We start from the raw sequence: 15,300 nt of genomic DNA, 5'->3' as shown, positions 1-15,300 counted from the left end.
AGAAGCCTTCACAAGCCTTGAACAAACATTAATGGAATTCCGCGAGTGCATAGTTGGAAAAAATAGATATTTTTTAGCAAAAAACTGACCTAACAGCTTGATAATATAGTCTAGAGAAGGAATTAGAGCATGTCAGAGGAAAAAAAGAAAAAAAAAGAATAAGGTGACCAGAAATTCACTCACGTGCCGATGTGTGGGATTAGCCCTGCCGACATTTGGATTGCCGATAGATTTGAGAGGATTATGAGAGATTTTTTTTGTCATGAGTGGGGGAGAAAAGAGATCATCTTGTGGTTGGGAGGTTGTCACTGGTAGGGTCTTAAGAGTGAGGAGGGTGTGGATCTTGGCAACTTATTAGTGTCTAAGAACATAGCCCTTGTGGGTAAATGGTTATGGTGTTTCACTTTGGAAATTAATCCTCTTTAGCAGAAAGCAATCAAGAGAAAATTCAACCTGCAAGTGACTCAAGAAGGTCCATAGAATATCATTTTGGCAAGTATTTCCCCTTTTCCGTCCTTGTAAAAAATTTGAAGTGAGAGATGGTTATCAGGTTAGTTTTTGGGAGGCTGGGAGAGCAAATTTTTTCACTTGAATTTCCTTCACTTTTTTCGTCACTTAATTATGACCATGTTTCTTGGGATTTTCATTTTGTAGAGATCTTAGATTACATTTGGTTTATGGTATGTCTATCACTAGGAGTAGAATAGAATAAGATAGAAATGTAATAAACAAAATGTATAGGGATGTAACAATTTAGAATAAACTCATTCATGCAAATGTTTAGTATTCTGTCCAATATGGAATACGATAAAAATAGACATCCTCATAGTGAAATTTAAGAATAGGCATTTTTTGTCTATTCCATGCTATAGATCCATAAAAACATTTTGCATTGCCACTTGCTCTATGATGAACAAAACATTTTCTTTTGTAAGTCATCAAATCCACGTTTAAACTATTCTATTCCAAGGAATAGACATCCCACAAACTAAACGTAACCTTAATGATAGGAAGCGACGGAGCTTCTTCTTTTCTGCAATGGGGATATCCAGGTTTGGACTCTGGACACTTCTGGTGTTAATAATCTTATATAGAAAAAAAAAAAGAATTGTTAAAGCGGTGGACCTTCATTTCTTATGTTGTTGGATTCCCTTCATTATTTCTGTAGTGGGAATATCATGGGTTGGACTTTGGATGGTTCTGGTGTTAATAATTTTATAGAGGGAAAAAACTGTTAAGAGAAAAAGGAATGTACAAGGAGGAAGAAATTCTCCTAGCCAAAACAAGGCAGTTGACTTCTCCTTTCAATATTTAGGGTATTTAGAGGCATTGCAAAAATGTGATATGCATGTCTCTCTCTCTCTCTCTCTCTCTCTCTCTCTTCTTTCTTTTCATTTTTTATTTTTTATTTTTACCAGAGGGGGAATACATGTGCTTTGGAAAATGTAGATGGAATGCGTCAGTTCAATTCTAACCACATGCATTAAAACAAATGATTTTCATGTCTATAAAAAATGATTAAAGGGACATTATATTCTCAATGATAATGTGAAAAGTGAAGATAGATACCCGGTGTTCTCATCATGTACAAAAAATATTAAGTAGCCATCATCTTCTTCAGAGGTTATGCCAGGCTCGCAAGGAACAAATATAGCCTCTGAACCAAATTTACTTGCTCCCAGGTCAAAGATGCCTTGAACATTTCCTCCAACTTCAAGCTTTGTTTTTCTAGTCACTGGTTCACCATGCAAATCAAATTTTATAATTCCCGTGACTTTTGCAATGCTGTCCAGTATGGTTCCATATACATATTGTTGTTTCCTGAATTCCCATGAGAATAGAAGCAAGTAGGGTTTTGAAACGTATAAGAGAATTGGCTGCAAAATGATTTAATGACCTTGAAAAAATAAAATTATATATATATATGTTTGCATCTGGGTACTATATATCTGTGGCTTTTGCCAATTTAAACTCTCTCAAGACGATACAAATTGAAATTTCAAATAATTAAGAAAAAGGCAGGCACGTACCTGCCGGTATAGCTCTCATTTACCCTCGGAAAGTCTACAGCAGGGGCTGAAAGTTTTCTTTGTGCAGCTAAGCCAGTTTTTAGGTTGAATCTCATCTCATACCTGAAAAGAATAACTACAATCATGAATGTCTTATCAGTCTAGAGTAGGCACTTATTTACAAAATGTTCAAAGTTGTCTTACAGTTCATTTTTGAAATTTTCAAGCTTTTCTTTCACAGTCCCACTGACCAAGTCCAAATTGGGATTCTCAAGGCGGCAAGTGATCAAAACAACTTCATCCTCTTCCTCCCAAGCATTGGCTAGTGAAAGGAAGCCGCAAAAAAGGCCAAGAATCAAGATGTACAATGAGACCAACTTCAAGCAATAAAAAGCTATGGAAGCCTATGAATGGTATCTATAAATGATACAATAGGAAAATCTAAACACTAAATATGACAGATTAGTGGATTGAAACAACTTGTGTTCGTGTTTCAGGTGTCAATATTAAGGGAAGATTTTACAAGGGCAATTTTGTACATTATCTAATAATGTTAGTTTTATTGAGAAATAAATAAAAATCTTTATCTTTTCCCCTTTCCTAAATATTTCTTCTTTCCATTATCATCACAAATAATTTTCTTCTCCAATGTCTCATTCACTCTCCTCACCTCCTCAACTACTAATTTTCATTAATTTTAGTTAAACCCCTCTTTCTTTCTTACACAAATCCATTAAACAATTTTTTCTTTGCACATATTCTTCACCCCACCTTCCTTCTGCCTCGCCTTTAAATATAAGTTTTACTATTTATTACTTGAAAACCGTCACAAGAACTTTTCACAAGTTATATGGTATCTTAGGATGTGTTAACTTTTTCACCTTCACTCAATTTCAACAAATCACCTGTAAAAAATTCTGATGATAATTTTCTTTGATGAGTAGAGTTCTCCTTTAAGTATATATGAAATCAGAATATGTATACTGTATTTCTTGAAATTTAATAATTTGTACAAGCCAATACATGAAATACAATTGGGTATGCTAAATATGGAAACAATCTCCTAAAATAATCTCTCTAAATAACAGACAATTTTCTACATAAATATCCCCTAAATCACTCCAAGATACTTGGGATTTCTACATTCCCCCTCAAGTTGGATCATAGATATTGATCACATCCAACTTGCAAATGAAATCATCAAAACTCTGTCGGGCTAACCCTTTGGTAAAAATGTCCGTTGTTTGTTCCTTGACAAAGTGTTAGTCCACTTCTACATGCTTAGTCTTGTCATGTTGAACTGGATTAAGAGAGATACTGATGGCTACTTTGTTATCACAGTAGAGTTTGATAGGAAACTTCACTGTAATCTGTAGTTCTTCCAAAAGTTTCCGTAATCACAACCCTTCACATATCCCTTGTGCAATTGCCTTGAACTCAGCTTCAGCACTACTTCGAGCCACTACATTCTGTTTTTTACTCCTCCAAGTCACCAAATTTCCCCATACAAAGGTGCAATACCCGGTCGTAGATGTAATATCTTTTGCTGATCCTGCCCAATCAGCATCTGTGAAAACTTCTACTTCCTTGCTTTCACACTTCTTGAAGAAGAGTCCTTTGCCCAGTGAACCCTTGAGATACCTGAAAAAATCTTGTACACGGCCTCTAGGTGAGTTTTCTTTGGTGAATGCATGTGTTGGCCTACCGCACTTACTGCAAATGCGATGTCGGGTCTGGTATGTGATAGACAGATTAGTTTACCAACCAATCTCTGATACCTCTCCTTTTCAATCGATATTCCGCAGTCTTCAACTCTCTTTACTACTTCAATGGGGGTTTCACTAGGTTTGCATCCAAGCATGCCAATTTCGGTTAAGGGATCAAGGATATACTTTTGCTGAGAGACATTGATACCCTATTTGATCTAGCAACTCCCATTCCCAAGAAGTACTGCATTTGTCTTAGATATTTAACTTCAAACTCAGCAGCTAGGACTTTCCTTAATCTTTCCATCTCCACTATATCATCTCCAGTTAGGATTATATCATCAACATACAATATTAGAATTGTTTTCTTCCTACTTTCAGACTGTTGGAAAAACATAGTGTGGTCTGATTGTCTTTGTCGATATCCTTGGTTCTTTATCACCTTCGCAAATTTGTTGAACCATGCTCTAAGAGATTGCTGGAGTCCATACAGGAATTTCTTGAGTTTACATACTTTGTTTTCTTCACCTTTCTTATTGAAACCTAGTAGTATCATCATGCAAACTTCTTCCTCTAACTCGCTATTTAGAAATGCATTCTTAATGTCAAGTTGTTGAAGTGGTCAATCCAAGTTGGCTGCCAAGGACAGGAGAACCCAAACTGTATTCAATTTTGCCACCGGTGCAAATGTCTCTGTGTAGTCAATGCCATAGGTCTGTGTAAACCCTTTTGCAACAAGACAAGCTTTATACCGTTCATCTGTCCCATCAGCTCTATATTTCACCGTGAAAACCCATTTGCAGCCAATTGGTTTCTTCCCTCTCAGTAAATTCATAACATCTCAAGTTTCATTCTTTTCCAGGGCCCGCATTTCCTCCATGACGACTTCCCTCCATTCAGGAATCTCCAAGGCTTCCAAGATATTCTTTGGAATTTTTATCCTGTCAAGGTTAGAGGTAAAAGCACGACACCCTATAGACAGAGTTTTATAAGACATTTATTTTGACCAGGGATAGAGAGTACATGACCTAGTTTGTTTTCTGAGAGAAATGGGTAAATTGATGTCATCAAGAGCAGACTTATCAGAAGGAAGTTCATGGCCATTTGGATTTATTATCTGATTAGCATTGGGCGTGGACTCATGGTTGCTCGGAGCTATCACCGGTTCCAACTCTCTTGGTGCCTCAGGTATGAGATTCTCCCTGTTCTTTGTTTTTGGCTTCCTGGAGTAAACAAGTATTTCCTTGTTATTTTGTTTTTTTGCATCTCCCCCCGAGTGTAAGTGGTCTTTGGTACATGACATATTAGGGAATGGTGTAGTGGTGTTGAAAGACTCAGTATATGGCACAGATTCATCAATAGAGAAATCAAAGAACCGATCTTCACTCCAAATCTCTCCTTGAAGAGAGGGCTTTTGGAAGAAAGGAGTGGTTTCAAAGACCGTGACATCAAGACTAACAAACAATTTTTTTGTGACAGGATCATAACATTTATAGCCTTTCTGAGTAGGAGAGTAACCAATAAAAATGCACTTAATGGCATGAGGTTCCAATTTATCCCTATTGTGAGCATGAACATGTACAAATGCAGTACACCCAAAAATTTTGAGGGAGAGATTGGAGTTGAGCTGAGAGGTGAGAAAACATTCTTGGAATTTTTGGAGAAGAGTGGCAAAAGAAAGAACCCGACTAGACATTCTATTAATGAAATATGTAACTGTTAAAATGGCATCGCCCCAAAAATATTTTTTCATATTTGTAGTGAACACCAATGCCTGAGCTACTTCAAGAATATGCCTTTTCTTGTGTTTGGCAACCCCATTTTGTTGAGGGGTATCCACACAGGAACTTTGATGGATGATTCCATTTTCTTCAAGATAATTTCCCTTTTGTACCATTATTAGTCCGCAAGATTTGATTGTGAGTTTGGAATTGTGTTAGAATTATGGAGTGAAAATTGATAAAAATGGAACGGACATTAGTTTTATCTTTCAAAAGGTAAACCCAACAAATACGAGTGTGATCATCAATAAAAGTAACAAACCATTTCGTATGAGTGCGATTAAGGAAGCGTGAGGGCCCCCATAAATCACTGTGAATCATAGTAAAAGGTCTAGATGGTATGTATGTGGATTTTGAAAAGGAATTACGTTGGTGTTTTGCAAGTTCGCAAATCTCACACTGAAAATCAGAAGATGTCTTATTTGAACAAATGGAAAGAAATAAACATCTTAAGTATTGAAAATTTGGATGACCCATCCTATAATGCCATAACAAAATTTCACTATCCTTAGAAACAGATGCATAATTACAAATAGCAGTTTGACATTGTTTACTCATATTCGTCTCCTCAAAGTAGTAAAGTCCCTCAAACTCCTTAGCACTGCCAATCGTCTTCCCTGATGATAGGTCCTAAAAAACACAGTGCGAGGAAACGAATTTAGCAGAGTAATTGGAATCTTTTGTCAACTGGCTAATGGATAACAAGTTGCAAGACAGCCTAGGGACGTGTAGGGCAGATTCTAGAGTGATAGAGTCAGATATTCGAATACTCCCTTTGCTTGCAACAGATGAGAGTGATCCATTTGCAATTTTAACTATCAAATTTCCAGCACAAGGTGAACAAGATGAGAGAACAAATGATATGATTAAGTCATATGATCAGAGGCACCATAATCAATTATCCATGGTGATTTTTAATAAGAGATAGTATTTAAGGCTATCAAAAAATTACCTTGGTGGGCTAAAGAACCAGAAGGAATACTTGTGGAAGACTGACCCGATGCTTGAATGGTAGAGAACATTTTATAGAGTTGCCCCAACTGTTCTGGATTGAATGCGCCACTTGAAGTGGAATTGTTATTTTTTTTATTCTGTCTCGGCTTCCAATCTGCGGGCTTCCCATGTATTTCCTAACAATTATCTTTTGAGTGGCCCAACTTGCAGCAGTGCTCACACCAAGGTCTTCCTTTCTGCGTTTTTGGGCTTGTCCCAGCACAAGTTCTTGAAAAGAGGGCAAACATCTCGGGCCCATTGTTTCTGATCGGCTCCTTCAACATCACCTTGCGACGGTTCTCCTCTTGCCTCATCTCCAAGAAGACTTCTCGAGTCGAAGGTAGAGGATGTCGGCCGAGAATCCTCCCTCGCACCTCATCCAAGTCTCGGTTGAGTCCGGCCAAAAATTCGAAGACTTGTTCATTCTCGAGTCTTTTCTTGTATCAGGTACTATCTCCAGGGCATTCCCATTCTTCCTCAATGCTTAGGTCGAGTTCTTGCCAGAGATTTGTCATCTCCATATAGCAGTCGGTGACGTCTCTTTCTCCTTGTTGCATCTACCATAGCCGAGTTTTGATCTCAAAGATTTGGGAGCAGCTTTCAACATCTGAGTATGTCTTTCGGATAGCATCCCAAACATCCTTCACCGTTGATAGGGACAGATAGGTCTTGCCAATTGAAAGTTTCATGGAGTTCACCAACAACGCAGTCACCATGGAATTCTTGGACTTCAACTTCTGTAGAGCTACAACATTGGTTGAGGCGGGCTTCTTCCTCTCGCCGGTAAGGTTGCCTAACTTTCCTTTGCCGTCAATCACGAGTTTGATTGACTGAGCCCATTCATGGAAATTCTTTTTGTTCATTCTCTCCACCGAGAGTGGGAAGGACGAGCCGTTTAGCCCATTCGAACTCAAGGTGGAGGTGGCTTCAGTCTCACCGTCGAGAGCTTCAGAGGTGCTCAACCCTCTACTGTTGACGGCTCCTTCTGCCATCGTTAACTAGGATTATAGAAACCCTAGCTCTAACACCATGAAATCAGAATAGGTATACTATATTTCTTGAAATTTAATAATTTGTACAAGCCAATACATGATACTTAATAACACAATTGGATATACTAAATATGGAAACAATCTCCTAAAATAATCTCTCTAAATAATAGACAATTCTCTACATAAATATCCCCTAAATCACTCCAAGATTTTCGGATTTCTACAAAGTATATCGCTAATAAAGAAGATAAGAAAGACAAGGGACCTTTTAGTTTTACATATGAATTCAGACGTTGTTATATTCTTCAACCTTCCTCTTAAGACTCGACTGACTGAGTTTTCTTCACATGAAAAACACGTGTGCATGCAATGATTTTGTTTCTTCAAAATGAATAATATATAGAGACAATTGACAAAGATGTGTTCACCTTGCACTTTAAAAGGGAAGTCATAAGCACGGAAAATGGATTCATTGTTATCATATTATTATCAAATATTTATATTATTATTCTATCAAATATTCATTTTATTATCATTGTTATTATTATTATTATTACTATTATATTTTTTATAGTTTTTCATTTTTTCTTTCAAAAATTTTAAATTTTTTTACAAACCCAAATAGGGAGGTAAAAACATTTCTTATTCTCATTATGAGGAGATTTGTAAACTAAATTAAGCAGCTTCTATTTACCAGACCTGGAAGCAAGATCTTGCTTGAAACTGCTAGTTATAACAATTAAAAAGTTTTGTTATTCAATATTATGTTTTTTATTTTTATTTTTTTTCCCAGCATTGTTTAATGTAAGGCTTGGTTGTCTATTTCTCCTTTGGGTTTAATATATGGTGCTTTGGGTTTAATATACGGTGCTTCATTCTTTCTAAAAAAAATGTTGATGGAATTTGTGCATTTAGCTTAATCAAGGAAAGTAATTGATTTAATTTTTGGATTTTCCCCTGGCTATTTAAATCTTAATGTTCATAAAACACCTAATTTAGGCTTGACTTCGGAATATGCCCTTTGGATTTTATTAAAAAAACATATTATCGGGTGAGTTTCACAATCACAAAAAATGTCGAGATAAAAAATTATGAGACTATTTGAGAAAAAAAAATTGAAAAGAGAAAGACCATAGTTACTAGTTAGTTACATCCTCAAGAGAATGTCTGCTACTTTGCTGTATCAGTTTTTGAATTGTTATAAGCATGGAAAATTTTGAGTTGATATACACTGAAAATATTACACTTTATACAATTTGGATACTAATATCAAAATAGAAATATATATATGAACTCTAAAAAAATACTAAATGCTAAGAAAATCTAAAACCGTAGTTAGCATAGGTTTATGTGGTTGTGTTTTATATTTGCACAAGCATTTTATGTTTTCTTTTTTCACTCGCACAGAAATTAACTTATTGACTTAGCTGTTGTACAGTTTACACCATTTTACAAATTAATATACTTTTGCATTATTCACTCTTTATTTTATGTTCAGTGTATCGGTCTCCAATTAGTATTCTATAAGCACAACATCAGACAATAGATGCAATATGACTATGAGTTACAAGGAACATCAAAGATATATCATATATTTTTAATACAAATTTAAGATTTTAAAGTCTGGGATTCAGAAAAGCCCACTAACATATTCTAATTTATTGACATTAAATACATAATGCATGTGTGCATATCAAACCCATCAAAGAGCTTTTATCAGTTCCTCATAAACTCAAAAGGAGTGGAATAGGACAGGATATTTTTTGAACTTATACACAGAATGCAAGGAACCATTCAATGTACTACATTTCACAAAATACACTGCCAAGCCACCAGGAATACATCAATTCCAGTGGGGAACTAGAGATCAATGGAACAGTCAGGTTTCCTCCCTGACCAGCCAAACTCTAATTCAACCCAAATGGTATAGAATCAGTTAGTAATTAATTGTTCCTAGGAGACATCACAGCGTTAAAGCTTGGGACTTCCAGAGACCTCAAGTTTGAATCCTGGGAGGGTTGGGAAGGCGTATGGAATGGGAGATAGGCTACCTTTCATTGTGTAGTCCAGGCCTAGATGCCTAGTGTAGGCTTCCAATTGACCCAAAAAAAAGTTAGTAATTAATTTTAATTGATAAATGTGTGATCTGTAAGGCATAATATATTTTAAGGTTATTATTTATAATTGCAGACATAAAATGGAAATTAGTTTCCCAAAATTGGAGGAATCTGAACTTAATGGTATGATTTCGCTTTTGCATTTCTTATCCTGATCATTGAAGGGTTGTTTCAATTTGAGCTTTGTACAACTCAGAAAATGCAGCTACACCTACAACCATACAATCCAAAGAACATAAAATTTTCTAAAGTTGTTTCTAACAAGTGGAACATATTATATATCCAATCAGAACTTCCAGTGTAATCAAAACTCCCTGAATATATACTTCTCCGAAGAACAAGAAACTTACTATAGTTGCTTTCAACCAGTTCATGTATCCTAATAAAATACATATATATATTACTAATTTTGGTTTGTCGATGCATCCATGTTGTCACCAAGTGAACCTTGGTAGACAATTACCACCAAACAGCAAATATAACTATGAGTTTTTAAGAGTTTAAGTCATCTAGTTAGCTGCATCACACAGCCAGACCACCACTTGGACAAGTTGAGCTGATACTAAACTGTCCGTTGCAGGCAAAATCATCTTTATATCATTCAATTCCAAATGAAATTCATCTTCCTTTACTTTCTCAACCCACTAAAAGTTCCATGAGTTCTATGTCATGTAAAATCAGATTTAATGAAGTGACTTAAAAATCTGAGACTACATCCCCTTTGTGATAATAAATTTTCTTCGTCTAATCTTTCCAGACTTCTATTCTTCTATTTCCCTGGCATATATGTAATACTTTAATGCAAACCACTAACAGATAATTCAGGTAACTGAGAGAGAACTTGGTTCTAAAACTCTCAGGTATACCACCTAATCCCAAATATTCACACCTAGATGGCTAAACGCATAACATCGGGTCCCATCTTTACTCCCTCAACTTGAAAATGCACAAATTTATGACCACTCTACAGGTACTAACTCTCGACATTAATAAGCTAGATTTAGAATTAGAAGGCGTTGTTTTCAGCATTGAAATAAAAAAAGGGAAGAAAAGTGGCTACTCTACAGGTACTAAATCTTGACCTTAATAAGCTAGATTTAGAAATAAAAGGTGTTGTTTTCAACATTTAAATAGAAAAGGGAAGAAAAGCGGCCACACCATTATGGAATATGAAGCAATTTGGAAGCTCGAACCATCTGATTTGAAGCTCATCCTTTGCATACCGAGGAAGTACACCAAAGCAAGCCTTTTTTGTTGAATCAAATGTGAATATTAGCTTTTTGTCTTTCACCATTTCCTGAAAAGTTGCAAGCTCAGGAATGATTAAAGCTTGATAAGATTTAATTAATTTTATGCTTATTCTTCAAATAAAGAACCAATGCATGATGGCTCCATGTTTCATATCAACTAGAATGCTATTATTACATCATTTACTTTACAAAATAAGACTTTCCAAATTTACCTAAGCATATTATTCAATGCTTATCTTTTTTTTTTCCTTTCTATTCTCACAAAAAAGTTCTTGAAAGCTTACTTACGCTTCAGATGCTTCTCCAAACCAAAAATAAAAGGAAGAGGGGTGGGTAGAAGTTATCTTACACATTATATAGTATAAACTTAGATGTCAAGTTAAGCTTTCAATGTAACAAAATTGAATTTTAAAATTTGGGACTTGTATATCTTCATACATTCACAATCGAAGAATTAATTGGATTTCAACAAAAAAATTTATTTTAAATTTGGTTAGTCTAAAAGCAAAATTAATAAAAAGATGCTCATAAAGTTTATTTTGGATCCAAAACCATGAATCCTGATGGAGGCCCATAAATTCCTTCTTTAGTTTAGAAATTTTATTATAGTTTGTGTGTACTTGGTACATAAAAGAATTCCTCTATATGTGGTTATATCATTTATATTATACATTTAGATATTACATCATTTTTCTTTTTTCTTTTTATAACCCGGGGACTCCATGCGCCCATTGACGCATCCCTGGTAATTCACCGGGATAAACTTTCAAAGGGGAATCGAACTTGTGACCTTAGGGTCACCAAAGTCACATATCGCCCTTACCACTTGAGCCAACCCGACTGGGCACATCATTTTTCTAATTTATAGATATAGAACAATATAGATTTAATGAGATCGTAATACAATTGTTAAGTCACCACTCGACTTACTGCACGTTTGGTATGTAAGAATGGAATGGAATAGAGAGGAATGGAATCAAATTTAGCACTTGACCTCATCATTTTCTCCATTTAAAATTTCATTCCATTCCTTTCCTACTGGATTGCATTTTGCAAAACAAACATACCCTTAAAAGCTTAAGCTTTTAGGTAATGAGCCAACAATGTGTATTAAGCTTTAACACTTCCCTTTACATTCAGCCCAATTGCATATAGAGAGGTAAACAAACAAGGAATAACCAACATCGTAGGGAGTAAGATCAATAACAATGACAAGCCTTAAGTCTCACTAGGTGGGGTCGGCTACATGAATCCTTTTCCGCCAATTCACCCAATCAAGAACATTTTCCTCTATTAGATAAAGGGCTATTAAATCCTTCCTCACTACCTCATTCAAGTTATTTTAGGCCTCCTCCTACCCCTTCTCATGCTAGAAACAATAACTAACTCACTCTTCCTGACAAGTGCTCTATTAGGCTTGCATTTTAAATCCCCAAACCATTTAAGCCGCCCCCCCCCCCCCCCTTTATCTTGTATTCAATCAGTGTTATGCCTAAATTATTGCGTATATGCTTGTTTTTTACTTTATCTTTTAATGTTATACCACTCATCCAACTTAACATTTGCATTTCAACAACTTTTACTCCTTGTACATGTTTCTTAGTTGCTCAACATTCTAAACCATAAAGCATAGCCAGCCTTATAACCATCTTATAAAATTTTCTTTTTAATTTTAAGGTCATTCTACGATCACACTACACACCTGACGCACTCCTCCATTTTACCCAATCTGTTTTAATTCTATGTACACCATCTTCTTTAATTTCCCCTTCTGCTTGCATAATTGATCCAAGATATCTAAATCTTTTAGTACCATTAATCTCTTGATTATCAAGTTTAATCCTCTCTCAATTGCTACTCCTTACATTACTGAAATTACATTTCATATATTCTATCTCATTCCTAATTATCCTAAACCCTTTAAACTCTAATATGGCTCTCCAATGTTCTAGCTTAGATTTCACTCCGCTCCTACTATCATCAATCAACATGATATCATCTGCAAACAACATACACCAAGAGATCTCATTTTGGATATTCCTAGTAAGTTAATCAATCACTAAAGTAAAAGATAAGGACTCAAAGTAGAACCTTGATGAGTTGATGTACACCTATTGTGATTGGAAAATCTCTAGATTCCCCTCCTAGAGTCCTAATACTAGTCACTACTCTATCATACATACTTAAGGACCTCAGTATATCTACTGCATACCCTCTTCTTTCTAAGATCCACCAAAGAACTTCCCTACATACACTATCATATGCTTCTCTAGATTAATAAAAACCATATGCAAGTCCTTCTTCTTTTCCCTAAACTTTTCCATTAAACTTATTAAAAGATAAATAGCTTCTGTGGTTGATCTCCCTCGCATAAAACCAAATTGATTTCTTCAAATCCTCATTTCTAGTCTTATTCTATGTTTAATTACCCTTTCCCATAATTTCATTGTACGACTCATATTAAATTGATGGAAAATATGCAATAGGAGTAGAAGTCAAGAACACCTCGCAATCACAGCTCAAATACTATGTTGTGTTACCATCTGACCTAAAGGCTTAGACTACTAGGATAGTTGGCCAACAATGTGTATCAAGCCTCAACAACTATTGCTACTTCGGATGGGTTTTCAATGAAGAAGATGGCTACGTCCACAATAACAGGAATACAAAAATTAAGGGGAAGATAACCTTTATTAGACAATGATTTAGATAGTCTCATGTTACTCAAATCATCAACAATCAAAGCAAAGAACATGGATAGCCCCGAAAATTTGAAAGACAACTCCTATAGAAACAAATTAAGCTGTAGAAAAGAAATAGATGGGAAAATATGTAGGGACATAGGCACTATAATGTGGCTTTTTGTTCAAGGAACTTTATACACATTCCGACATCTTGATGCCTAGTATATGGGATTCCGAAGGATATAGGACCCTTTATTTGGTTTAGGAAAAAAAATAGATTATTGTTAAATTTTTGAATCTCGAGAACATGGGTTTCCCATGTTTGATTTTTTTTCCCTGGTAATAATGATAAAATAAAGTTTTCTGATGTCACATATGCACAAAAAAATCTGGAACATCACAAAATAATTCATTATTGCTTACAAATAACACAATAAAAAATAGAGACATTTACTAAGCAAAGATCCAACACTAGATCACAATCAATAGTATACCATCACATTTAAGAATCAAAATGGAGTATACATATCATAACCATCAAAACCACTAATAAGCCTTAAACACCATAATTGAACCAAATTGAACTAAAGATTCCACATAGTTAACAAAGTATTTGCACACATGAATCTCTAATAGATCCTTAGTATGATACATGTGCACACACGCACACACACACATACACAAAGATATATATACAATCATCACCTATTCCATGAGATACATCATCCTCAATGTCTTTCGTAGTTATGTAATAAATGTTGTTTCATAAAGAACAACTGGAAAATAATGAGAAAAAGAAATAAACTAAGTGAAAATTGAAAATGAAAATCACAAGTCTTCAATAATTTCAAGCTAAAAGACTTGCGCAGTTTTATGAAAGCTGAACTGAACTATTTTGGATTGTAAGAAATGCAGAATTAAGAATAATAACAATTTCCAAATTGATGAAATTAAGCTACTCAAAATATGAATATAGAGGTTCTAAAGAAAAATAGAGCAAAAAATCCACAAAATACAATCAGAAGGACCTAATAGACCCAGCTCATCCAAATCAGCCCCAATCTCTTAAATTTCTTGATGAAATATTTGTTATGTGTTGGGGGGGGGGGGGGGGGGGGGGGGGGGGAGGGGCGGATTCCGTGGAAGCGAGCAAAGAGCAAAAACAAAAATCACAAGAAGTTTTTCACTGCTAAATATCCAAAAAAGAGGGTTTTTTTGGGGGGGTTGGGGGGGGGGGGGGGGGCGGGTGGGGTTGATTAATAAAGGAAGGGAACTCACAGTGTATTTTTTGGAATGGAGTTCTTACTGGAAAATGGACGGAGATGACAAATGGTTTCTGAAGGAGGACAGGAAGAAAAGGAAAAGGGAGAAGACATGCAGTGAGAGGGTAGAGCATGTACTGTTATTATTCTTTGTAATTATGCAATGGAATATTGAGGTTATTGAAATAGGAGTGAGTTCCATTGTAACATCATGCTTTATAGGTGATTCTCCCACATCAAGAATCAAGATTACCTACCTACTTAAATAAGGATGGGATGCCAGTGTGTGAAAAGCATTGGAAATGGGATTCCCAATGCTAAGATGTGAACCAAACATGGGGTATACTTGGGAATAAAAAAGGATTCTAGGAAATCTACAACGATGCCATGAATCAAACACCTTATAAAGATCTAGGAGGATGCTCTCTTTCACAGAGTTTGTTTGGGACAGGAGGTTACACTCATCATTATTCAGGTGGACAACCACATAACTAGTTTATTTTATG

The 15,300-nt window shown here is 35.5% G+C and overlaps 1 protein-coding gene across 1 annotated transcript in view; it reads right to left on the bottom strand.

Annotated features, from left to right (window-relative positions):
* LOC131165029 (carotenoid 9,10(9',10')-cleavage dioxygenase 1) overlaps window positions 1-15,300 on the bottom strand; it is a 38,362-nt gene that overhangs the window by 7,937 nt on the left and 15,125 nt on the right. Inside the window, exons 9-12 of the mRNA XM_058122646.1 lie at window positions 10,757-10,895; window positions 2,214-2,331; window positions 2,031-2,132; window positions 1,570-1,821 (exon numbers count right to left, since the gene is read on the bottom strand). Of these exons, the coding sequence (XP_057978629.1) occupies window positions 1,570-1,821; window positions 2,031-2,132; window positions 2,214-2,331; window positions 10,757-10,895 (611 nt within the window). The remainder of the gene's footprint in view (window positions 1-1,569; window positions 1,822-2,030; window positions 2,133-2,213; window positions 2,332-10,756; window positions 10,896-15,300) is intronic.

This window comes from Malania oleifera, chromosome 9 (assembly GCF_029873635.1).
Source record: "Malania oleifera isolate guangnan ecotype guangnan chromosome 9, ASM2987363v1, whole genome shotgun sequence".
NCBI lineage: Eukaryota > Viridiplantae > Streptophyta > Magnoliopsida > Santalales > Ximeniaceae > Malania > Malania oleifera.
This window is presented reverse-complemented; position numbering and strand designations above follow the sequence as displayed.